Below are 25,560 nucleotides of genomic sequence, written 5' to 3' on the forward strand. Positions count from 1 at the left end.
AGGTCAGAGAAGCTGAGATTCCCATATCTGGTACCACACATACTTCAGGCGACAGTCCTTCCCATGACAAAGTCGATGGCTGTGTTGAAGATGGTAGGTGCTAAAATACAGCCCTGCCTCAAGCCACTGTTGATATTAAATGTGTGAGGGGTTCGGCCGTTGACGAGGACACAGGAGAGGGTACTCCTGTATAGCAGGGACAGCAGGCTTGTCAGCTTCCCTGGAACTTCCTAGGATCCTAAAGGATCCAAAAGGCTTCCCAGAGGGCTTGTTGCTTTGTTCACAGCACTGTTTTTGCAGAAGTAGGAGGTGTATGCGTATGTGGGTCAGTATTTTTCCTGGGATGCTGAGGAGTGTGATGCCTCCGTAATTGCGGCACTGGTCCTTGGGTCCTTTCTTCCAGAAAAGTAGAATGACTCCCAGGAGCCAGTCTTTGGGGATTGTCATCGTCTGCCAGATGGAGTTGATAAGGCTGGGAGAGGGGGGGGGGGGGGTGTTGTCTGCGCCTGCTGCTCGGGCCTAGCTTCAGTTTTCCTAGGGCCTTCTCAACCTCTTCTTCAGAAGGTGGCTCTGACTTGGCTGTGTAGTCTTCCACTGTGGAGAAGGAAAGCCCATCTAGTATTTGAGAGGGAGATTGAGGACTGTGGGGAAGTGTTTACTTCAGACCCATCGAGCGCCTTCACTGATGGACGCTCAAGGGTCAATTCATCAGGGTCAGTCTGAGTAGAACTACATTTTTGTCAAGGTTTTGTGGCAATGTCTTTTCCTGTGGTGGGTTGCTAGCCCAGTGCACAACCTCCCCATTCATTTATATTTCGCCCGGCGTCGGCGGTGCAGGTGCTATTAGCCAGCAGTAGCTCCTCCTGGATGTGGTATGGAATACTAGGGTCATTGCTGGGGTCATCGCTGGAGCCGTTGCCCGGGGAATACAGCAAGGAGGTTAGCACTCTGACTTCATCTGATTTAGTAGAGACGGGCATAGCCTTGTATTTATGCTATTATTTATGCCATCCAGAAATAACTGAAAACATCTCTACAGTTTTGAGCAGCGGTTGGATTGATGACATGGGGTTTTGAAGCAGCAACAGAATGTCACCATTATATAAATAAAGCACTAAACGCATTGTGAGAGCAATGAATGAATAGCGGAGACCAGGGTTGGTTATCACACGTTTTACTCTTCTGTGTATTTCTTCTCACCAGTATATCTTACAAGACTATTTTCAATATTAGGAGAAAGACCAAGGTCTTGTGTTGAAATGGGGACCCTTGTTTATCCTCATATCTTATTCCAACATGGAGTTATAAGCCATCAAACACACTCTGTCCACCTGTGACAACCAGCCCCATTGCCTTTTGTAACAGGAAATGAAGCAATATAGTATACAGTCTTAGAAATAGTCTTTCTTTGATAGAATGATATTCCTAACAAAATGCTGCGTTTTATGTCTCAAATTTGGTGTCAAATGAAAACTAAGTCTAGGCTATATTTTTTTTAAATGAAGGCGTACTGTACATACCGTTTTCAAGGAAAAAGCTTTGATTTCTGGTCTTCGAAAACAGTAGAGTATAGTTCAGTAGAGTACAGAAAAGTACAGTACAGTACAGTACAGTAGACTATAGTACTGTATAATTGACTGTATTGTACTGCACTGTACTCTACTCTATTTTGCTGTAATGTGCTGTGCTCCACTGTGATTTACTGTGCACTATTTGGATGTCCAAACCTGTGAAACTTAGACATCTATGATTGGTAAAGATTTGTTCCGGTCTGGGCCAACCAAATGTGGTCTTGTTTGGGGGCGGGGCTCATGAACATATTAGCCATTGTAGAATAATATCCAAACATGCAAAGGAAAATTCTAAAATATTCTACTTTGTGTACCTATGCAGGATACATCACCATGAAGAGAATGACATTCATAATTATGCATTTATGTATCGGGAACCCATGATGTCATTCTGTTACCAACATTATATTACTGTGGAATTGCCCATAATCAACCCCTAAAATTGTTAGAATGGAGTTGTGACAACCAACCCCACATTCCATGTGACAACCCCCCAGAAATAGTTTTGAATTATAGCTCTCCAGTTCCTCTTTTTAATAAACATAATTGCTGATGGATACTCCCAAAATGCATATATTACAAAGAAAGTACCTATAAAAAACACATTAATTCCTCTCACCCTCTGTTTTGTCATGCTGACATTAATTGACCAGTTGGAATAGTTCTTTCAAAGAATTCACACATTTCACCCTTAAAATGATTACACGGGAGTAATTAGGACTATGACAACCAACCACTGAGAAAACCAACCCCTGAGAAAACCAACCCAGGTCAAGCCTAACCCAAAGAGTAAACAACAAAATAAAGTTTTTCAAGTTCTGTCTGTATCAGATCAGCAGTTTAGTTCTGATCACAGGAGCGAAGGGCCTTTATCAAAGTGTCTGTTTTGGCCTCAGCTTTCTGCATTTTTCGCCAATCCTTCAAAAGCTCCAACACTTGCTCCTCCAGGAGATTAGGGTGCTTCTGTGCGATATGGTCCAGTTTGGCCTCTGGCAGGCCAAGTACACGGCCATGCTTGCCACCTTCTTTAATGTTGTCAGTGATCACTTTGGTTGCAATGTTGCAAAGTTTTTCTAGAAAAAAGAGAAGGTACCAACAATGTAAATGTACTGTATATCACCACCACAGAAAAATAATATTTCAGAGACATTCTTGATAAATTAATACAATTATATGTTCCATCTTTGTGTTTTCTTTTATTTGACAGGTGCTTTATTTACACGGGCAAACATTTACTGTATGTGAGATCAAATGGAAAGATTATCTCTCATAGTGGTTGTGAAAGGGTTCCATAATAGCAACTCCCACACCCACAGACAGAAAATCCAATGACATGAGGGGAGGAGGTTACAATCACTGTAGAGGGAGTGTCCAGTACAGTCAAGGATGGTAGCCTATTTGTTTTCCCAACTACTTAAGTCTATTTGTGAAAAACCTCTTATGATTGTGTCGGTTGCCCCTCTATGACCTTGCTGGAAACCGTTACAATCTTATCCAGTGTGTTCTTGCACACATTCAAATGACTAAACCAGGCCACCTTAGAGAGAAATAAAGTTGAACAAACCCAACAATAAGGATATAGCAAGCTACTTCTAGCCTCATCCATAGGCCTACCGTATAAGAGACAACATTTGATTACGCTAGGTGCACAAGAGTAATGAAACATCTATGTTGAATGAGAGAACACGCTGACACCTAATGGAGCGCGTGGGCTGCCAACAAAGGCTTTCACAGCAGCAGATATTACATCAGAGGATTTCACAGCAGCAGATATTACATCAGAGGATTTCACAGTGCGTTATTGGAGCAGCCTTTTGGAGATTGCCAACATGTTGTGTATTTTAAATATAAGTTGTATTCTGTTCAATGAGAAAATTACGAAAAAGATCCAACAACTTTTTGAGAAAAACATCAACCGTACACCTCAAAGTATAACTCCTATTTCGGAATATGAAAAAAGGCACCTGGTTTGAAGTCCTCAAGGTCGAACATAGGAACACAAAAAGTTGACATCCACACCTCACACATGTCACGTTTCACACCGGTTTCAAGGATTTCCTGCAGAATTCCCACCTAATGTCCTCAACTGTCAGCCTATTTTTGTGCTCATATTCCCTTATCTGGGGGTCCGTTATCTACGTGTATATATGCCTGAGGACAAAGTATAAAAAAACAACCCTAACTACTGCCATTTCACTCATACTTTCTCGGAGCTCTGAGGTAAGCAATGTGCTATGTATTGTGTGAGTGAGCTTCAATGACTAACACTATGGCTGGTTTTAATGATTTTCCCTGTGTGGTTGTATTTATCCTACAGTCCTTTTGCTGTCATGTTTGTGTTCAAGTTCACTGTGGGTCTCCTGACTCTGATGCTGGTGTCCTCTGCCTGGGTTGAGGAACTGACTGAGGTGAGTGACACAGGATACGAAGCTACCATGCCATAAGAATGACTGCTTTGCTAAACGATCGAAAAGTCAATGCATATCCAAAGTAACACTGGGACCTACTGGGACCCAAGGAACACTGAGACCTACTGGGACCCAGAGAATGGCAGTATTTCTGTTAAATGCATTTGAAATACGTACAGTATTTCCATTACCTTTGAGTATTTTGTAATATACAGTGCCTTCGGAAAGTATTCAGACCCAATTACTTTTTCCCCTTTTTATTACGTTACAGCCTTATTCTAAAATTGATTAAATATTATTTTCTCAGCAATCTACACACAATACCCCATAATGACAAAGTGAAAACAGGTTTTTAGAAATTCTGGGAAATGTATTCAAAATAAAAAAACAGAAATACCTTATTTACATAAGTATTCAGTCCCTTTGCTATGAGACTCGAAATTCAGCTCAGCTGCATTCTGTTTCCATTGATCATCCTTGAGATGTTTCTACAACTTGATTGGAGTCCACCTGTGGTAAATTTAATTGACTGGACATGATTTGGAAATGCACACACCTGTCTAAGGTTCCAAAGTTGACAGTGCATGTCAGAGCAAAATCCAATCCATGAAGTTGAAGGAATTGACCGTAGAGCTCCAAGACACGATTGTGTTGAGGCACAGATCTGGGGAAGGGTACCAAAAACGTTCTGCAGCATTGAAGGTCCCTAAGAACACAGTGGCCTCCATCATTCTTAAATGGAAGAAGTTTGTAACCACCAAGATTCTTCCTAGAGTTGCCCACGCCCGGCCAAACTGAGCAATCAGGGAAGAAGGGGCTTGATCAGGGAGGTGACCAAGAACCCGATGGTCACTCTGACAGAGCTTTAGAGTTTCTCTGTGAAGATGGGAGAACCTTCCAGAAGGACAACCATCTCTGCAGCACTCTACCAATTTTTTATTTTAAATTTTTATTTCACCTTTATTTAGCTAGTTGTTCTCTTGTTCTCAAGCTAGTTGAGAACAAGTTCTCATTTACAACTGCGACCTGGCCAAGATAAATCAAAGCAGTGCGACACAAACAACACAGAGTTACACATGGAATAAACAAGCGTACAGTCAATAACACAATAGAAAAAAAATTAAGTCTATATACAGTGTGTGCAAATGGCGTGAGGAGGCAAGGCAATAAATAGGCCATAGTAGCGAGGTAATTACAATTTAGCAGATTAACACTGGAGTGATAGATGAGCAGATGATGATGTGCAAGTAGTGATACTGGTGTGCAAAAGAGCAGAAAAGTAAATAAAAACAATATGGGGATGAGGTAGGTAGATTGGGTGGGCTATTTACAGACGGACTATGTACAGCTGCAGCGATCGGTTAGCTGCTCAGATAGCTGATGTTTAAAGTTAGTGAGGGAAATGTAAGTCTCAGGCCCTTATGGTAGAGTGGCCAGACGCAAGCCACTCCTCAGTAAAAGGCACCTGACAGCCCACTTGGAGTTTGCCAAAAGGCACCTAAAGATTCTCAGACCATGAGAAATAAGATTCTCCTGTCTGATGAAACCAAGATTGAACCCTTTGGCTTTAATGTCATGCAGCACATCTGGAGGAAACCTGGCACCATCCCTACGGCGAAGGGTGGTGGTGGCAGCATCATGCTGTGGGGATGTTTTTCAGCAGCAAGGACTGGGAGACTTGTCAGGATCGAGGCAAAGATGAACTTAGCAAAGTACAGAGAGATCCTTGATGAAAACATGCTCCAGAGAGCTCAGGACCTCAGACGGGGGTGAATGTTCACCTTCCAACAGGACAACAACCCTAAGCACACAGCCAGGACAATGCAGGAGTGGCTTTGGGACAAGTATCTGAATGTCCTTGATTGGCCAAGCCAGAGTCTGAACTTGAACCCGATCGAACATCTCTGGAGAGACTTGAAAACCTGAACTTGAGAGGATCTACGGAGAAGAATGGGAGAAACTCCCCAAATACAGGTGTGCCAAGCTTGCAGCGTCATACCCAACAAGACTCGAGGCTGTAATCGCTGCCAAAGGCACTTTAACAAAATACTGAGTCTGAAGGGTCTGAATGGGTCTGAAAACTTACGTAAATGTGATTTTTCAGTTTATACATTTTTTTATTTGCAAAAAATACATGTTTTTGCTTTGTCATTATGGGGTATTGTGTGTAGATTGATGAGTAAAAAAAATATTTCATCCATTTTAGAATATGGCTGTAATGTAACGAAATGTGGAAAAAGGGGTTTGAATACTTTCCGAAGGCACTGTATATTTCATTTACCTGAACAATCCAATGTATTTTGTAACAAAATACTTTCGAGAGCTACCATTTTTATTTAAAAAAAGCCAAAATACTTTTCTATAAAAAATTGTTTTTGTAGTGGTTCACAATTTAGTGACCCCCTTTCAGCCTGCGTTGGTATCCGAAGTCTGATCCCCGCAAACCGTGAACATTTACAGAACATTATCTTAAGATGCCTATTAAATTCTAGTTAGGGTTTTATCTAACATTAGCATGATAACATCACAAAAACATTAAAATAATGCTTTTGATAATTTAAAAAATATATTTTTATGTTTTAAATCAAATGTCCTTGGAATGCTCTAACATTCACTAAAATATTGTGCACAACATCTGTAACATCAATGACAAAACATTCCCCAAAATGTCTCATTAGGTTTCCAGGTAATCTAATAACACTATGTTCCAGTAAGGTTTTTCCAGCAAACAAAATTTGGTTCTGTAAAAGTTCCCAGATCATTTGTTAGGCCACAGCAAATAACACAAAAACTGTACAGTCGTGCTGATGATTATACACTGGTTGTATAAAACATTCACCTGATGTTGCAAGAATGTTCTACGAACACATTTTGTATGTTCTTTAATGGTTCCCAGAATGTTTCATTAGGTTGTGGTGACAGTCTGGTGGGAACATTGTGGGGACATCACAAAAAATATGTTTCCAAAACATAATAAACTGTCCAGTTGTGCGAATCATTTTACCATGTATATTTTAGTGCAAATAACATTCACCTGATTTTACAAGAACGTTCCCAGAACACATTTCGTCTGTTCTTTAAAGGTTTCCCAGAATATATCTTTAGGTTGTGGGAACAGTCTGGTGGGAACATTGTGGGGACATCAGAAAAGACATGTTCCCAAAACACAAAAACTGTCCAGTTGTGTGTAGGATTTTCTTTTAGTGTACAAAAAACATTCACCTGGTGTTTTTTAAAAGTTCCTAAAATGCCTCCCGAGTGGCGCAGCATCACAGTGCTAGAGACGTCACTAAAGACCCGGGTTGGATCCCGGGGTGTATCACAACTGACCGTGATCGGGAGTCCCATAGGGTGATGCACAATTGGCACAGCGTCGTCCGCGTTAGGGGAGAGTTTGGCCGGGGGGGCTTTACTTGGCTCATCGTGCTCTAGTGACTCATTCTGGCTGGTCAGGCGCCTGCAGGCTGACCCCGGTCGTCAGTTGAACGGTGTATCGTCCTACACATTGATGCGGCTGACTTCCGGGTTAAGCGGAAGAAGCACGGTTAGTTGAGTCATGTTTCAGAGGAACCATGACTCAACCTTCGCCTCCCGAGCCGTTGGAGAGTTGCAGCGATGAGACAAAATAAAAAAAGGGGGTAAAAATATTTTTAAAATCGACAAAAAAAATCCTAAACATATCTCTTTAGGTTGTGGGAATAATGTGAAGTTGTGACAGGAGATAGGTTCCCAAATCACAAAAACTGTTCAGTTGTGCGAGTCATTCTACAATGTTTATTTTAGTGCAAAAAACATGCCCCTGATGTTACAAGAATGTTCCCGGAATACATTTAGTCTGTTCTTTAAAGGTTTCCAGAATATATCTTTAGGTTGTGGGAACAGTCTGGTCGGAACATTATGGGAACATCACAAACTATATGCACCCAAAACACAAAAACGGTTCAGTTGTGTGGATGATTATACAATGTTTATTTTAGGGAGACGCTGTAACGGAGGAGTGTAAAATGCTTTTTTTTAGGCCCCATCATGTTGTTGTGTTGTATTGTTGTATGTTTTAAATATGTAATGTATTGATTGTTGCTGCCTCCTTGGCCAGGTCTCTCTTGAAAAAGAGACTCTGGGTCTCAATGGGCTTTTCCTGGTTCAATAAAGGTTACATTTTAAAAAAGGGTGCAAAAAAACATTCACCTGATGTTCCAAGAACGTTCCCAAACAAATAATGTGTAGCTATGACAAGAGATAGGTTCCCAAAACACAAAATATGCTCAGTTGTGATGACATTCATACAATGTTAAAGTTAGGTTGCATAGGATATTACGCTAATGTTGTAAAACTGTTAACAGAACACTTGGTCTAAGTTATTTAAAAGTTTGCAGAAGATTTAATTAAGTTATGGGACTTGTCTGGGATGTTGCAAAAATATGATTGTGCTATTCACAAAGGTTGCACGAACATTACCACAATGTTCCACAATTTTCAAACAAGTCATGCCGTTTTTATGATGTTCATAGCATATTTGTTTTAGGTTTAACATAATATTCTATTGATGTTCACGCAATATACATTTTACTTTGTCTCGGATGTCTTCAGAACATTTAGAAAATGTTATATTTACCACAGCATTCTCAGCATTCAAATTTGTAGCTCCTTAAAGCTTGTTGGAATATCAGTGGTGTAAAGTACTTAAGTAAAAGTACTTTAAAGTACTACTTAAGTAGTTTTTTGGGGCATCTATACATTACTTGACTATTTATATTTTTTGACAACTTTTACATTTACTCCAATACATTCCCAAAGAAAATAACGTACTTTTTACTCCTTACATTTTCCCTGACACCCAAAAGTATGTGTTACATTTTGAATGCTTAGCAGGGCAGGAATTCACACACTTATCAAGAAAACACCCATGGTCATCCCTACTGCCTCTGATCTGACAGACTCATTAAACACAAATGCTTTGTTGGTAAATTATGTCTGAGTGTTGAACTGTGCCCTTGGCTATCCGTAAATATAAAAACTTGAACATCGAGTCATTTAGTTTGCTTAAATGATTTATACTTTTACTTTTGGTACAACCAAATACTTGTAGTCTTTTACTGGGTTATTTTCACTTTTACTTGAGTCATTTATTTGAAGGTATCTTTACTTTTACTCAAGTATGAAAATTGGGTACTTTTTCCACCACTGTGGAATACATTCCCATTAAGTTTTCTTTAAAAAAAGAAAAACCTTACATGTTGACAATCTGCAGCTTATTTAATTCATAGGACATAATTTGGGCTCCCAAGTTGTGCAGTGGTCTAAGGCACAGCATCTCAGTGCAAGATGTGTCACTTCAGTCCCAGATTCAAATGCAGGTTGTATCACATCCGGCTGTGATTGGGAGTCCCATAGGAAGGCAGACAATCGGCCCAGTGTCGTCCGGGGTAGGCCGTCATTGTAAATAAGAATTTGTCTCAACTGACTTGCCTATATATACATTTTTTACATCATACAAACACAATCATATTTTTTGCACATATTTTTTGTTGACAATGTGCACATGTGAGGTTTCTTTCCCAAGCCAGGTCTTTCAGCCTCTGCACCACCAGGGAAGGTCTCTTACATCTTCTTTTTCAGTATATAGCCATGGCAATATGTGACCCATTTCAGGAAACTATGTGTATGTCGCATGTAACTACTTCGAGGGGGGGGGGGGGCATTTGAACTTAATAGATATATTTTCTTTTTTAAATCAAAATGCATTTTTTTGGCAAACTTGTATGCCATCTGTAAATAAGAATATAATTGTTAAATTACGAGCCTAGTTGGTTCAGCCCCTGGAAAAAGACTGGAACCTTCCCGCTAGTTATGATTGGCTGAGATAATAGCTGGGCTGGACATGCCGAAAGATGAGTTTGGATTGGTGGTCAGCCTCAAGATCACGATCCCGCACTGGCTGACTGTGTGCAGGCTCATTGATTTAACGTTACATTAGCCTACATGTTACACTAGTAAAGTTATAAATTATATAGCTGTTGGCTATATTAGCTACGACTTACCGTTCTTTGTGCAGCTTCAAATGTCAAACAAAGTTGGAAATTGTTGGCCTCCATCTGTAATTTTCTTCCCGCATGTTTTGCAAGGTGCAATTAGTTTTGTTGTTGATACAGCGTCGTCTTTATATCCAAAAATAATAATTTGGGGTATCATCTTTCCAAGGGCTCCATCTGAATTCACCCACCGACGTTCCTCTGCACTGCCACACACAACTTTTTCTCAGCTGGCACAATTTGATTGGCTGCTGTCCGATTCAAACTGTAATCCGTTAAATGAAGAGTCGATGTGCTGCACACTTTTTAAAATAGCATTATTTATAATATTTGGGCTTGGGGAGGGTATCAAGTCAGGTCGAGTCAAAAGGCTCAAGTCCAAGTTAAGTCACGAGTCATTGGTGTTAAAGTCAAAGTCGAGATGCAAGTCATGTCAGGTCTAAGTCCAAGTCATGTGACTCGAGTCCACACCTCTGGGAATTAGCACTGCCAGACACAGAACACCACACGGGCATGATGACAAACGTTAGTGGAAAATAAACATTAAAAAAAATATATTGCCAAGAGAAGTTCTGAGATGATTGTGTTGGTCGTTTGAAGTAAACAATTATCCAAGGTTGTGGGCACCCCCATCTATCTAGCAGGTGGTATCTGCATTCACTATGATTGCTAGACTGTGTGGTACACTATGAGCAGAAGATACAGAAGAAATTGTAACTTCCCGATTCTACCAGAGAAATGTAGAAATGATACATATCAACATATCAACTTTCCCACAGTAAATTTAAAAAAATGCTGTGCCATTATGCAGAATTTTTATTGAATGACCTTTTAACTTGTAGGGATGGGCACTCTCGAATGTCTTATTTATAGGCTACCCTGAGTTCCTTTGTTTCATATTTCTATCATATTAAATATTAGCCACTGTCAATATTGACACTCTGTAGGCCTAACCACGCATATTCAACTGCCAATTTACTGTTAGTTCCCTTCAGCTGTATTGCCCACATTATCATTCAATTTAATTACATTGTTTGGTTTAACTTGATTTGTTTCCTTGCTGAGGACCATTAGTAACAGTTGATAATATAAAAAAAGGCATGTTGTTTAATGAAATCATTTTCGAGCAGAGCGCAGACCAAGCCGTAACAGTTTGAACCCTACTCATGGTGCAATACTTGCCCTTGTCATCACACAGTACCATGGTTAGTGTAGGCAATAGACAAGGGTATAGCCTTCTATTGTACACTATTATCCCTATTATAATTCTATGTACACTAATCTTCCAACCAGGGGTTGGAACCGGTTCAGGGAACAGAACAGAAAACCGTAACAGAAAGACATTTTCAGAGGAACAGAATCACAACCTGGAATGCAAGTGATCTACAGTCGTGACCAAAAGTTTTGAGAATGACACAAATATTAATTTCCACAAAGTTTGCTGCTTCAGTGTCTTTAGATATTTTTTACTATGGAATATTGAAGTATAATTACAAGCATTTCATAAGTGTCAAAGGCTTTTATTGACAATTACATGAAGTTGATGCAAAGAGTCAATATTTGCATTGTTGACCCTTCTTTTTCAAGACCTCTGCAATCCGCCCTGACATGCTGTCAATTAACTTCTAGGCCACATCCTGACTGATGGCAGCCCATTCTTGCATAATCAATACTTGGAGTTTGTCAGAATTCGTGGGGTTTTGTTTGTCCACCCGCCTCCTGAGGATTGACCACAAGTTCTCAATGGGATTAAGGTCTGGGGAGTTTCCTGGCCATGGACCCAAAATATCGATGTTTTGTTCCCTGAGCTACTTAGTTATCACTTTTACCTTATGGCAAGGTGCTCCATCATGCTGGAAAATACATTGTTCGTCACCAAACTGTTCCTGGCTGGTTGGGAGAAGTTGCTCTCGGGGGATGTGTTGGTACCATTCTTTATTCATGGCTGTGTTCTTAGGCAAAATTGTGAGTGAGCCCACTCCCTTGGCTGAGAAGCAACCCCACACATGAATGGTCTCAGGATGCTTTACTGTTGACATGACACAGGACTGATGGTAGCGCTCACCTTGTCTTCTCCAAACAAGCTTTTTTACGGATGCCCCAAACAATCAGAACGGGGATTCATCAGAGAAAATGACTTTACCAGAGTCATCAGCAGTCCAATCCCTGTACCTTTTGCAGAATATCAGTCTGTCCCTGATGTTTTTCCTGGAGAGAAGTGGCTTCTTTGCTGCCCTTCTTGACACCAGGCCATCCTCCAAAAGTCTTCACTTCACTGTGCGTTCAGATGCACCCACACCTGCCTGCTGCCATTCCTGAGCAAGCTCTGTACTGGTGGTGCCCCGATCACGCAGCTGAATCAACTTTAGGAGACGGTCCTGGTGCTTCCTGGAATTTCTAAGGAACCCCGAAGCCTTCTTCACAACAATTGAACCGCTCTCCTTGAAGTTCTTGATGATACGATAAATGGTTGATTTAGGTGCAATCTTACTGGCAGCAATATCCTTGCCTGTGAAGCCCTTTTTGTGCAAAGCAATGATGACGGCACATGTCTCCTTGCAGGTAACCATGGATGACAGAGGAAGAACAATGATTCCAAGCACCACCTTCCTTTTGAAGCTTCCAGTCTGTTATTCAAACTCAATCAGCATGAAATTGATCTTAAACCTTGTCATCGTCAACACTTACACCTGTGTTAACGAGAGAATCACTGACATGATGTCAGCTGGTCCTTTTGTGGCAGGGCTGAAATGCTGTGGAAATGTTTTTGGGAGATTCAGTTCATTTGCATGGCAAAGAGGGACTTTGCAATGAATTGCAATTAATCTGATCACTCTTCATAACATTCTGGAGTATATGCAAATTGCCATCATACAAACTGAGGCAGCAGACTTAAAAGCATGGAAAACAGTTAATAGCGTTATTTTCCGTTTCTTGCATTTTTTTCCAGTCCCACAAAAAACACAACAAAGCTTCCATGCAAAGCCCTTACTCTTGTCACTCAAAAACGTATTCCATTGTCTGCCTATCAGCTGAAAATCTTTGCCAGTGGGTGTGTGTGTAGGCTACCTTCCCCTCCCCCTCTGAAGCATAGGCTACTGTAGCCTACTGACATTACAAGTGTGATTCAGAAATTAGGGAGAGAGATATTTAATTAGAGTTTTTAATGCTAGTTAAGGATACTATCGTTATCATGTTTCACACCTCCTCCACCCTCTCTTGCTTTCTCCCAACCTGCAAAATTGCAGCCGCATCTCACACCCTACACTTGTCTGTCCAATGCATGTAAACAACTATAGCTTGCCCACTCCAGCAAGCTGCTCTATCCGTACTGATTGGTGAAGAAATATAATGTTGAGCTAAATGTAAAACTATATATACTTCAGAGGTTTAAAAAGGGAACAGAAACTAATCATATAAACCATTATATTTTTGGGGTTCAAACGGTTTCCTAACTGTATTTTGCTGGTCGGAATGTATAAAGACTGACTCCTTAAAGTAAACATCCCAGACAACTCCCATAACTTAATTAAATATTCTAAGAACATTTAAAGAACAGGTGTTCTGTCAACATTCGTACAACCTTATAGGAATGTCTTGTGCAATCTAACTTAAACATTGCATGAATATTATCACAACTGAGTATATTTTGTAATGTACCCACACGGTTCCCACAACCTGATTAAATGTTCAGGCAACCTTTAAAGAGCTCAGAAAGGCTGTTCTGTTAACATTCTTGCAACATCAAAGGAATGTTTTGTGCACCCTGATATGAACATGATCTGAATGTCAGCACAGCTGCAAAATAACATATAATTTGTGATGTTCCAAAAATCTTCTCACCAGACTGTACCCACAACCTAATAAAACATTCTGGGAACCTTTACACAACAGATAAAATGCGTTCTAGGAACGTTCTGGCAACATCAGGTGAGTGATTTATACAAACATTCTATAATTATCAGCACAACTGGACAGTTTTTGCGTTATGAGAACTTGCACAGAGCCAGTTTTGGTTTGCTTGGATGACACTATATTGTGGGATGTCTGTTAAATGGCCAAAATGTTCATGTTGACGTAGAAATGAACACTTGCAAAGCATACCTAGTATTATTCTTCTGAGCTTTGCCCTGAAACAAGGCCAATACAAATACGGTTTGCTTTTCAGTTGTTCATTTGTACATTTACATTTGAATTATTTAGCGGACACTCTTATGCAGAGCGACTTACAGGTAGTGGATTGAACTAAGGCAGATTTAAAAAACACAATCACAGTCATAGCAAGTAAAACATTTCTGTAACCATTAAGGGGCTACTTGCTAAAATAATGCAAATATTTGTTGTAATTTATTTGGTCTTTAGGGTATTTTGTAATTGTATTCTGTCATTTTTGTCCATCCCTGCTGTGACCTATATTCATGCTGTGTGTTCTTTATAAAGTTCATACACTTTACATTCATTTCATTTGTATTCTACTTTGTCATTGTCTGTCTTGTTTCGTGTTGTTCCCCGAAGTCTAAAGGTGAGATGAACTAAAACTATTTTGGCACTATCACACATTTCCAACCATATGACAAATATTAACAATGTCATGTCATGATTTAGCAGACTTAACGGATCCGATGTTCTTTTTTACAGAGAATGTTGCTGAGGAAGACACTTCGGCTGAGCTCTCTGTTGGTGAGCTGCTGGCCAGAGCCAACAGAGATCTCAGTAAGTTGGCAGTATGTTCAATGCTCAAGGATTAAAGAGCTTTGTTTTTTTACTAACCCTCAGAGTAACCTGTTCTCCGTGTTCTTTACTCAAGCCCCCGAAGCCGATGAGCCTACTCTGATGGGAGACATTGCCATGCCCTCGGAGAAGAACGCTGACCCCTGCACCGCCCGCGGATGTCTGTGGCAAAAGTACAGTGACGGAAACATCTGGGTGCCCTACGTCATTGCCAACCACTTCTGTAAGTGTTCACTTTCGTGTACATTTCATTTCATATGTTGAGATATTGCACAAGCGATGCAACACTTTCACTATCGGTTGTTGTTCATTTGATCTCTACAACAGCATCTCGCGAAGTAGCCATCATCCTGCGGGGTCTTGACTCCTTCGCCGAAACCACCTGCATCCGCTTCTTCCAGCGCCAGAATGAGAGGGACTACCTCAGCATTGAGAATCGCAGCGGGTGAGCCTGAATTTAAATAACATTATTAAACAATTAGAATATTACATCAACACATTATTAATTGAATTTCCCTTTGAATATCATCCATACAATAATTGTTTTTGCAAACCTGCCCGTTTCCTTTATCCTTCATGATTTACCTTTATCTTTCATTAGCCTGAAGTTTTCTGAACGTTATGCTGCGTTCATAACCAAGTGGGAAGTGGAGACGACAAAAAACTTATTTATAAAAAGCAATCTATGAATATGGTTTTTGAACACTATAATTAGTTTACAAGTACGATAGCTGCACTTTTAGTTTATGGTTTACACAAGATGTTGGCCATTAGCCAATCAGGGTTTCTCAACGAGTTCAAAGCCCGTAAATGCATCCAACTGGTATTCATGACCTCACAACTGGTAGATTCCCACCTCCCACTTGCTTATGAACGCAGCATTACAGAACTGACTACATACATAATTAGGATATTTTCTGACATTGGATTTAATGGTCTGCCTTGATCCTCCGCTGCCTTATATCATCAGCACTAGAATTTCAATAACATCCTTAAACAATTATAATGTCACATCAACACATAGTTAATTGAATTTCCCTTTGAAGATCATAATCCATACAATTATTGGCTTTGCAAACCTGCACTGTCAGGTGATCCCCACCACCATTCATCTCTTATGAACCCATTACCCTGAGGTTTCCTAAAACCTTTACAATAAACTAGATGATTAGGGAAGGCCCTATTTCTGGCATTGGATTGGGGCACCTTGACCCTCCTTTGCTCTTCTTCCCAGGTGCTACTCTTATGTTGGCCGTCGGGGTAATGCCCAGACTGTGTCCCTGGCCCGTCAGGGCTGCCTGTACCACAGCACCGTCCAGCATGAGCTCCTCCACGCCCTGGGCTTTAACCACGAGCAGACCCGCAGCGACCGTGACAACCACATCCGTGTCGTCTGGGAGAACATCATTGATGGTTTGATTCCATGCCTTTATTCTGTTTCCCTTTAACTGACATTCATTTCTAATGATAAGAAATGGAGCGCCTCTATCTCACTGATAAGTCTAACAATAGACACTGGGGTTTTCAATGTGTGACTTCATTGGGGTTGCACATGACTTGTCAGTATGCCTGCTTTTACTTTTTGTTTGTCCAGCTGTAACATTAGTGTAATCTATAGACTCCAAATTTGAGGCCTATCGATGATATTACAGTTGTTGTTCATTTCGGTTTAGTACACAGGTAGCTGCTGAAGCCGTGTCACCACACTGCCAGGTCTCTGACCTTCTCCTTATAGGCTGTCTCATCATTATCTGTGATCAAGCCTTTCAAATGAACAGTCTTTCGCTGTCTGTGATCAGGCCTTTCCCATGACCAGCCTTTCAAAGCACTTCATGGCTACAGACGTGAGTGATATGAGTCGGTAGTCATTTAGGCAGGTTACCTTGGTGTTCATGGGCACAGGGACTATGGTGGTCTGTTTGAAACATGTAGGTATTACAGAAAATGTCAGTGAAGACACTTGCCAGTTGGTCAGCGCATGCTCCGAGTACACGTCCTGGTAATCCCTCTGGCACCGCAACCTTGTGAATGTTTACCTGTTTAAAGCTCTTACTCATATCGGCTATGGAGAGCGTGATCACACAGTCATCTGGAACAGCTGGTACTCTCATGCATGCTTCAGTGTTACTTGCCTCAAAGCGCGCATAGAAGTAATTTAGCTCAACTGGGTATCTCGCGGCTGGGCTTCACTTAGTAGTCCGTAATAGTTTGCAAGCCCTGCCACATCTGACGAGCGTCAGAGCTGGTGTTGTAGGATTCAATCTTAGTCCTGTATTGAAGCTTTGCCTGTTTGATGGTTCGTCGGAGGGCATAGCGGGATATCGTATTAGCGTCCGCACCTTGAGAGTGGCAGGTCTACCCATTAGCTCAGTGCGAATGTTGCCTGTAATGCATGGCTTCTGGTTGGGGTACGTACAGTCACTGTGGAGACGACATCATCAATGCACTTATTGATGAAGGTACTATTGTATAGTTTTTAGCCAGTACACTCAGGAAAAAAGGTGCAATCTAGAATCTAAAAGGGTTCTTTGGCTGTCCCCATAGGAGAACCCTTTGAAGAACCTTTTTTGGTTCCAGGCAGAACCCTTTTGAGTTCCACGTAGAACACTTTCCACAGAGGGTTCTACATGGAACCCAAAAGAGTTCTACCGGGAACAAAAAGTGTTCTACCTGGAACCAAAAAGGGTTCTCCAATGGGGATAGCGGAAGAACCCTTTTTTCTAAGAGTTCAGTTCTTAAACTAGCACTCAGGAGCCAAAAGTGGGACCCGAAAATTGCTTCCGATGTCACATATGTGCAGATATGTGAACCATGTCATATCTCTCTCTCTCACCCCCCCTTGTGTCCACTGAGCTGTTGTGCAGCCCTGCAACCTCATTGGATAATGGTGGGCAGGCCACTGAAGCTCTTTTGTAAATAATAATGGTAATGTATTCAATAATTTTCTTTGTTATTGTTTCGCCGTAATACTACTAGCCACCTAGCAATTTGGCTTCAGCTATCCCAGATAGGTTCCCAATCTCAACCGCAAAGAAAGACATGAACTTAAGGGTACTTGGTGAATTTACGAGGCATTCAAGACAAGACATTGCGAGATACAAATGACCAAGACATGAGCATGGTTCTTTCTGCTTGCCCCCTTCCACTCTCCCTCACGCTGGTTCACCTGCTCTTTCTCTTTGCTAATGATGGGAGCGTGTGTTCAGTCTTCGGTCTGTTGCATGTAGAATATCCTAGCCTATTCATTGATGATAGGCCCTGCTTTATTGAAGTTGCGAGAAGTTGCAAGCCAAGAAATTGCAAGATACAGCATTCCATTGCGAGATACAGCTTTTTATTGATGATAGATAGGCCTAGTGAACGGTTCTGACTGTCTGCCTGGTGACCAACCAGCCTATAGTGTACCCCTCAGAAGTACTGCAACTAATCAGTCTCCTCCCTTTCAAAAATGCTGAATCTCAAGAGTCGATTCCTAGCAGAATCGAATCTTGACACTCAGAAATGGTGGTCAAGGAGTTGAGGAATCAACCACAGTACCAGTCAAAAGTTTGGACACACCTACTCATTCAAGGGTTTTTCTTTATTTTATTGTTTTATACATTGTAGAATATAAGTCAAGACATCAAAACTATTAAATAACACATATGAAATGATTTAGTAACTAAAAAAGTGGTAAACAAATCAAGATCAAGACAAATTAGATTATTCAAAGTAGCCGCCCTTTGCGTTGATGACAGCTTTGTACACTCTTGGCATTCTTTCAACCAGTTTCATGAGGTAGTCACCTGGAATGCATTTCAATTAACAGGTGTGCCTTGTTAAAAGTTCAGTTGTGGAATTTCTTTCCTTCTTGATGCATTTGAGCCAATCTGTTGTGTTGTGACAAGGTAGGGGTGGTATACAGAAGATAGCCCTATTTGGTAAAAGACCAAGTCCATAATATGGCAAGAACAGCTCAAATAAGCAAAGAGAAACATCAGTCCATCATTACTTTAAGACATCAAGGTCAGTCAATCTGGAAAAATTTCAAGAACTTTGAAAGCTTCTTCAAGTGCAGACGCAAAAACCATTAAGCACTATGATGAAACAAGCTCTCATGAGGACCGCCACAGGAAAGGAAGTTACCTCTACTGCAATATATAAGTTTCATGTATGCATGCTCAGTCCCCTCCTGTACTCCCTGTTCACCCACGACTGCATGGCCAGGCACGACTCCAACACCATCATTAAGTTTGCAGACGACACAACAGTAGGCCTGATCACCTACAATGACGAGACAGCTTATAGGGAGGAGGTTAGAGACCTGGCCGGGTGGTGCCAGAATAACAACCTATCCCTCAACGTAACCAAGACTAAGGAGATGATTGTGGACTACAGGAAAAGGAGGACCGAGTACATCACTGGGGCTAAGCTGCCTGCCATCCAGGACCTCTACACTGGTGGTGTCAGAGGAAGAAAAATTGACCCCAGCCACCCCAGTCATAGACTGTTCTCTCTACTACCGCATGGGAAGCAGTACCAGAGTGCCAAGTCTAGGAAAAAAAGGCTTCTCAACAGTTTTTACCCCCAAGCCATTAGACTCCTGAACAGGTAATCAAATGGATACCCAGACTATTTGCATTGTGTGCCCCCCCCCACAACCCCTCTTTTACGCTGCTGCTACTCTGTTTATCATATATGCACAGTCAGTTTAACTATACATTCATGTACATATGTACATCCTACCTCAATTGGCCCGACTAACCAGTGCACATTGGCTAACCGGGCTATCTGCATTGTGTCCCGCCACCCGCCAACCCCTCTTTACAATACTGCTACTCTCTGTTCATCATATATGCATAGTCACTTTAACCATATCTACATGTACATAGTACCTCAATCAGCCTGACTAACCAGTCTCTGTATGTAGCCTCGCTACTTTTATAGCCTCGTTACTGTATATAGCCTCGCTACTGTTTTTCACTGTCTTTTTACTGTTGTTTTTATTTCTTTACTTACCTATTGTTCACCTAATACCTTTTTTGCACTATTGGTTAGAGCCTGTAAGTAAGCATTTCACTGTAAAGTCTACATCTGTTGTATTCGGCACAGGTGACAAATAAACTGTGATTTGATTTGAAGTTACCAGCCTCAGAAATTGCAGCCCAAATAAATGCTTCACAGAGTTCAAGTAATCAACTGTTCAGAGGAGATTGCTTGAATCAGACCTTCATGGTCGAATTGCTGCAAAGAAACCACTACTAAAGGACACCAATAAGAAGAAGAGACTTGCTTGGGCCATCACACATGAATAATGGACATTAGACTGGTGGAAATCTGTCCTTTGGTCTGATGAGTCCAAATTTGAGATTTTTGTTTCCAACCGCTGTGTCTTTGTGAGACGCAGAGTAGATGAACGGATTATCTCTGCATGTGTGGTTCCCACCGTCAAACATGGAGGAGGTGGTGTGATGGAGCTGGTGGTTATCATGAAGCTGGTTGAAAGAATTCAAAGAGTGTGCAAAGCTGTCATCAAGGCAAAGGGTGGCTACTTTGAAGAATCTAAAATATAACATGTATTTTGATTTGTTTAACACTTTTTTGGGTCACTACATGTTTCCATATGTTTTATTTCATAGTGTTGATGTCTTCACTATTATTCTACAATGTATAAAATAGTAAAAATAAAGAAAAACCCTTGAATGAGTAGTTGTGTCCAATCATTTTACTGGTACTGTACATGTAGGTAGGGGTAAAGTGACTAATGCATGCATAATAGATAATGAACAGTGAGTAGCAGCAGTGTAAAAAAAAATGTGTGTGTGTGTGTGGGGGGGTCAATGCAAATAGTCCAGGTAGCCATTTGATTGGCTGTTCAGCAGTCTTATTGCTTGGGGGTAGAAGCTGTTCAGAAGCCTTTTGGACCTCGACTTGGCGTTTCTGTACTGCTTGCCGTGCGGTAGCAAAGAGAACAGTCTATGACTAGGGTGGCTGGAGCTCCCAAAAACACTTAATTGCTCATGAAACATACTCCAAAAAGAAACGAGGGATTATTAGACTACTTATCTTCATCAACAACATGGATCCTTTTTTGCCACTTCCCTCTTTATCTGCTGACAAGATAACCACTCTGACCTACAGTGGGATGGGCCAGAGTCCAAATTTCCATTCAGACATGCTGATTGGCTGAAAGGAATGGCTTTTTCTACAAATGAGGGGATTCAATTAAACTAGCCCGGGTTGCACCAGGCTATGGCCAGACACGTTACTGGATGAAGCCGGTTGGGGAGGCCAGAGATGAAGAGAAGAGTCTTCTCCTGCATGTGGCGAGTTCTTGTATGGAGGTCAATGAGAGTGTCGAATTTGGTTAACAAAAATGTAATTTCTTATTTGCTATGCGTGGCTTATTTGATCAAATAGAAGTTGTGTAATGTTTAGGTTGTTATTAGTGTAATGATATACGTAGGGACACATGACATCCTGGCAACTTTGAGAAAAAACACTTTATATCAGAGTTGTCTCTGTCACACTTGTATCTGCCTTCTCATTGGCTAGAATGGCAGCCTGGTCTCATTGACTAGGCGTAACATAGTGAATGCAAATCAGGGACACTCAAATTAGTATGATATGTTGTGTTTGGTATGGTTACATAAGATAGAAGGTACTTAATGCAAAAATGAAAAGAGGGTGTTTGGTCGGGTGGATGGGGTGGGTGGGGTGGGTGTGTAACGCGAACGTCTAGCAACCCAAAGGTTGCATGTTTGAATCTCCTCACGGACAACTTTAGCATTTTAGCAACTTTTCAACTACTTATATTTAGCTAATTTGCAACTTCTTAGCATGTTAGCTACCCCGTTCCCTAATCTTAACCCTTTTAGCTAACCCTTTTCCCTTTTTAAATCCCTAGCGTAGCTAGAGTTAAGAGAGGCTACTCTCTAGTTAAGAGGGGCGGCAGGGTAGCCTAGTGGTTAGAGCGTTGGACTAGTAACCGAAAGGTTGCAAGTTCGAATCCCCGAGCTGACAAGGTACAAATCTGTCGTTCTGCCCCTGAACAGGCAGTTAACCCGCTGTTCCTAGGCCGTCATTGAAAATAAGAATTTGTTCTTAACTGACTTGCCTAGTAAAATAAAGGTAAAAATAAGAGAGGCCAATCTGGTCAATATAATGGATAATCTGTGGGGTGGTGTGACCTGCTGAAATCTAACCATAATCTGAGCCTCTTGATTGATTGTCAACAAGGCAGCATGATGCATTGTTCAGAAACATAGGCCTACGTCTCTTTTCTATAAAATATATGTTTGACTTGTCAAACTACTTTTCATTGGGAAGGCAGATCTTGGCCTCTAGTCAATCTGTGTAGCTGAAGCATAATAGATTGATTGATAGAAATGTCAAGGTAATTTCCGATTGAGCCGACATATGTGAATCCAGTCTCCGCTAAACACAAGAATATTGCCTTTACATTTAAATGATCCTGTAATGCTGAACTTCCGCAATACGGACTGACTAGAGCCCAAAACGTTTTTACTAAAAGCAATCACATTTGCATGTTAAAACACAGAATCCTACAGTACTCCACGTGCTTAACATGCTTGACTTTTGATTTGAGCCCAAAACGCCATTGGCCAGAGTAGAGGCAGCCCGTTTCCAAAATGAATGCAATCACTTTAGACCTGGGCACCAGGGTCATCTTAATCAAATCCCCTTACTGACCTTGCTCATGAAGTAGATTGAAACACAGCCTATCAACTCTGTGAACATTTTGTCTTGTGTTTTTCCAGAGTATAAGTACGCATTCGAAAAGATTGCCACCCTGAACCAGGGAACTTCCTATGACTACAACTCTGTCATGCAGTACCACAGGTCAGCTATGATGTCTTTATAATCATTACAAATATGTCTGGAGTGGACACCTATTGTATTGCAAGTGCTAATACACCATCCATCCCTGTGAGCTTTCATTCAGCCCAAGCTATATTGTACCTTCAGCAGTGACATTGTTGAGTAGGCCTAAATTGTGTTGCATTGTGATTTGGTGTGGTTACAGGTACGCCTTCTCCAAGAACAACCGCCCCACCATGGAGCCCATCCCCAACAACAACGTGTCTTTCGGCGAGGCCACTCAGATGAGCAAGAACGACATCGACAGGCTGAACAGGCTGTATGGCTGCTGTGAGTACTGTCACACTGAACAACTTACTGTACTTGGGTTTGGATGATTCAATCTAGGTCAAGGCTGCTAGAATGGATCATACATCCTCATTACAACCTCCTGGATGCCTCTTCCCCAGAGCTAATATAGCTTGAATATATCTAGAGCTTAATAACTGTGAGAATTGTGACATTGAGGGTGGGAGGATATATTACAATGGACATAGCTTTATGTGTATGATTAAATAATCAACAAAATTATAATTTCCCCCCAACAGAAACAGTTGGATACCTGTGGTCTCACTTCCGATGGACTCAAGATCATTCCGCTGAAGGAGTAGAGTGACCTCTAGTGGTAGAACTGTTAGAATGTAATTTGCCTCAAAACATCAAGACTGCAACCTCGAATAAATCACAATAAACATCTGATCAACTGAAATCAAAAGCTTAATCTGTATTGATCCTTCCTTTCAATACAGTTCTCCAAATATAAGTATTCTAATGCTTTAAACAAGTATTACATAAGTAGACAATTATTTTTTACCAGCTTGAGGGAAAGACTTCTTTCAACAAAATTTTACTAATCTCAACAGTGGATACATCAATATCACATTTGAATGCACATTATCTATACAATTTCATAATATCCATAGTTCAATCAAGTTTCTCCCAAATTCCCTTACAGTACGTAGCAGGAATGTATGTACCCAGAGTGCACTTGGCAACTCTGTATAAAACTATACTGGTCCATGAGAATACTGGTATACCAATATTGCAAACAAATTGTGGTGATTTACTGAATCTTATAAAAGTACCAACATCACTGGGAAAGCAATGAATAAATAATCCATTGAGTAAATAACAAAATAAGAGGCCTGAGAAGAGATGAATGTTTGTCACACTTTCAATGTCTACCATTGGCTTTAAGTTTTTCAAGTTCTGTCTGTATCAGATCAGCAGTGTAGTTCTGATCACAGGAGCGAAGGGCCTTAATCAAAGTGTCTGTTTTGGCCTCAGATTTCTGCATTTTCCGCCATTCCTTCAAAAGCTCCACCACTTGCTCCTCCAGGTCATTAGGGTGCTTCTGTGCGATATGATCCAGTTTGGCCTCTGGCAGGCCAAGTTTACGGCCATATGCTCGCCACCTCCTTCCAAGGTTGTCAGTGATCACTTTGGTTGCAATGTCAAGCTTTGCTGGGAAGAGAGAAGATACCATGGAATGTAAATAAGTCTCCTACAAAAGTCATATTTCCAACACACTGCACTATATACAGTATACATTATCTGAGGCATACAGTTGCATTTTATATTTGCCCTCAGAGGAAATATTCTATTTACACTGGCAAACATTTACTGTATGGGAGATCATGTCAGAAAGATAGTGACAATGTAGCCTAATATCTTTCATAGCAATTGTGACAGGGTTCCCCATATAACATGAAGTCATGTTCTCTGAAATATTCTTACATTCAACAAGATATAGGGCACTTCCTTCCCTCTGTAGAATGACTAAGCAACACCTCCCTTTTACCTCCCTTTTAACTATTGAAACAGGCGTCACAGCCCAATAAAAAAATGGCCTATGCTTTGTCAACATTTTGCCATCAATATTTGGGAGTGGGGATAACCGCTTAATTTACCTTGCTCCTCATCGTTAGGAAGATCATTCGGTGATCCAGCATATTGACTTTCACAGTTGGTAATGTTGTCTGCAAGATCTAGGCGACCAATGTCTTTCAAAAGCGAAACTAGAAATACCGTGTTGTCAGGTCCAAGTTTATTTCTTTCCATTAAACCCGTGAAAAGTTGTAAACCACTGGTCATCTTCTCGAGGCGACTTTTCCCTATTTCGTTAATACAAAGGAACTTCATTTTCTCCAATTGATCACCAACAAGTTCGCCTGAAATCTTCAGCAAAAAGCTGTTAAATGCGCTCATCTTGGCTGTAGTGGAACCAAGTAACTTCCTCACACACGACGGCCCGTCTTCTTTGGGATTGGGTTGGCGGATCGCATTCAACTTTCAATGCGTATACATCGCCACCTACTGTACTGGATTGGGAGGCCAGGCACGGCCAAACTACATTACATTTTCTTCATTAGTCCCGTTCCTCTAAGAAAGTGAAATAGACCCCTAGACACCACTTCCCTCCTCTCGTCTCCCCCCACTACACCACCCGAACACGCCTCTCTAACCCTGTCACACAACCTCTGTCTACCTCATTCTGGTAAACACTCATCACACATACCCGTTTCATGTCTCCCTATCATCCACAAGGTGGCATTCAAACCTGTGTGCCCAAATCGTAGTCTACTCCACACAACTTCATCTCTCCTACATCCCATACTCCCCACCTCTTCCTTTACCGACCAATGCATGCCATAAAATTGCCTCCCTCTACTACTAGCATCGCACTCCTGAATACCTACCCCCTCTCCTCACAGCACTCTTAGCCACCACATCGGCCTTCTCATTACCCTCCACCCCCACATGGCTGGGAACACAACAAAAGATGACCATCACTCCCATCCTCTCCAATCCCATTGACAGCACCATCTCCACAAACAAGTCTCCCAAATTAAAAACTTGCACTTCTTCACACTATTCAACACTGCAGCTGAATCAGAGTGGACCACCACTGTGTGGTTTCACCTCCTCCACCCATCTGAAACCTACAATCATGGCCAT

General features: G+C 41.2%; 2 protein-coding genes and 1 long non-coding RNA gene across 3 annotated transcripts; 2 read left to right on the forward strand and 1 right to left on the reverse strand.

The window, feature by feature from the left end:
* The first annotated feature begins 3,342 nt into the window (after positions 1-3,342).
* LOC135565343 (uncharacterized) lies at positions 3,343-3,979 on the forward strand. The gene is made up of 2 exons (XR_010461556.1): positions 3,343-3,791; positions 3,889-3,979. It is a non-coding gene; the product is annotated as an uncharacterized LOC135565343 (long non-coding RNA).
* A 10,634-nt stretch (positions 3,980-14,613) lies between these two features.
* LOC115112089 (high choriolytic enzyme 1-like) lies at positions 14,614-23,323 on the forward strand. Its single transcript, XM_029638876.2, has 7 exons — positions 14,614-14,724; positions 14,819-14,965; positions 15,070-15,187; positions 15,977-16,155; positions 22,503-22,584; positions 22,769-22,893; positions 23,151-23,323. Coding segments are annotated over exons 1-7 (744 nt in total). The 5' UTR covers positions 14,614-14,633; the 3' UTR covers positions 23,153-23,323.
* On the reverse strand, positions 23,302-24,940 carry fadd (Fas (tnfrsf6)-associated via death domain). The gene is made up of 2 exons (XM_029638877.2): positions 24,513-24,940; positions 23,302-24,066 (listed from the first exon to the last, which is right to left on the reverse strand). The coding sequence occupies exons 1-2, from the start codon at positions 24,808-24,810 to the stop codon at positions 23,777-23,779; spliced, it is 588 nt and encodes a 195-aa protein (XP_029494737.1). The 5' UTR covers positions 24,811-24,940; the 3' UTR covers positions 23,302-23,776.
* Positions 24,941-25,560: the final 620 nt, after the last annotated feature.

This window comes from Oncorhynchus nerka, linkage group LG27 (assembly GCF_034236695.1).
Source record: "Oncorhynchus nerka isolate Pitt River linkage group LG27, Oner_Uvic_2.0, whole genome shotgun sequence".
Taxonomy (NCBI): Eukaryota; Metazoa; Chordata; class Actinopteri; order Salmoniformes; family Salmonidae; genus Oncorhynchus; species Oncorhynchus nerka.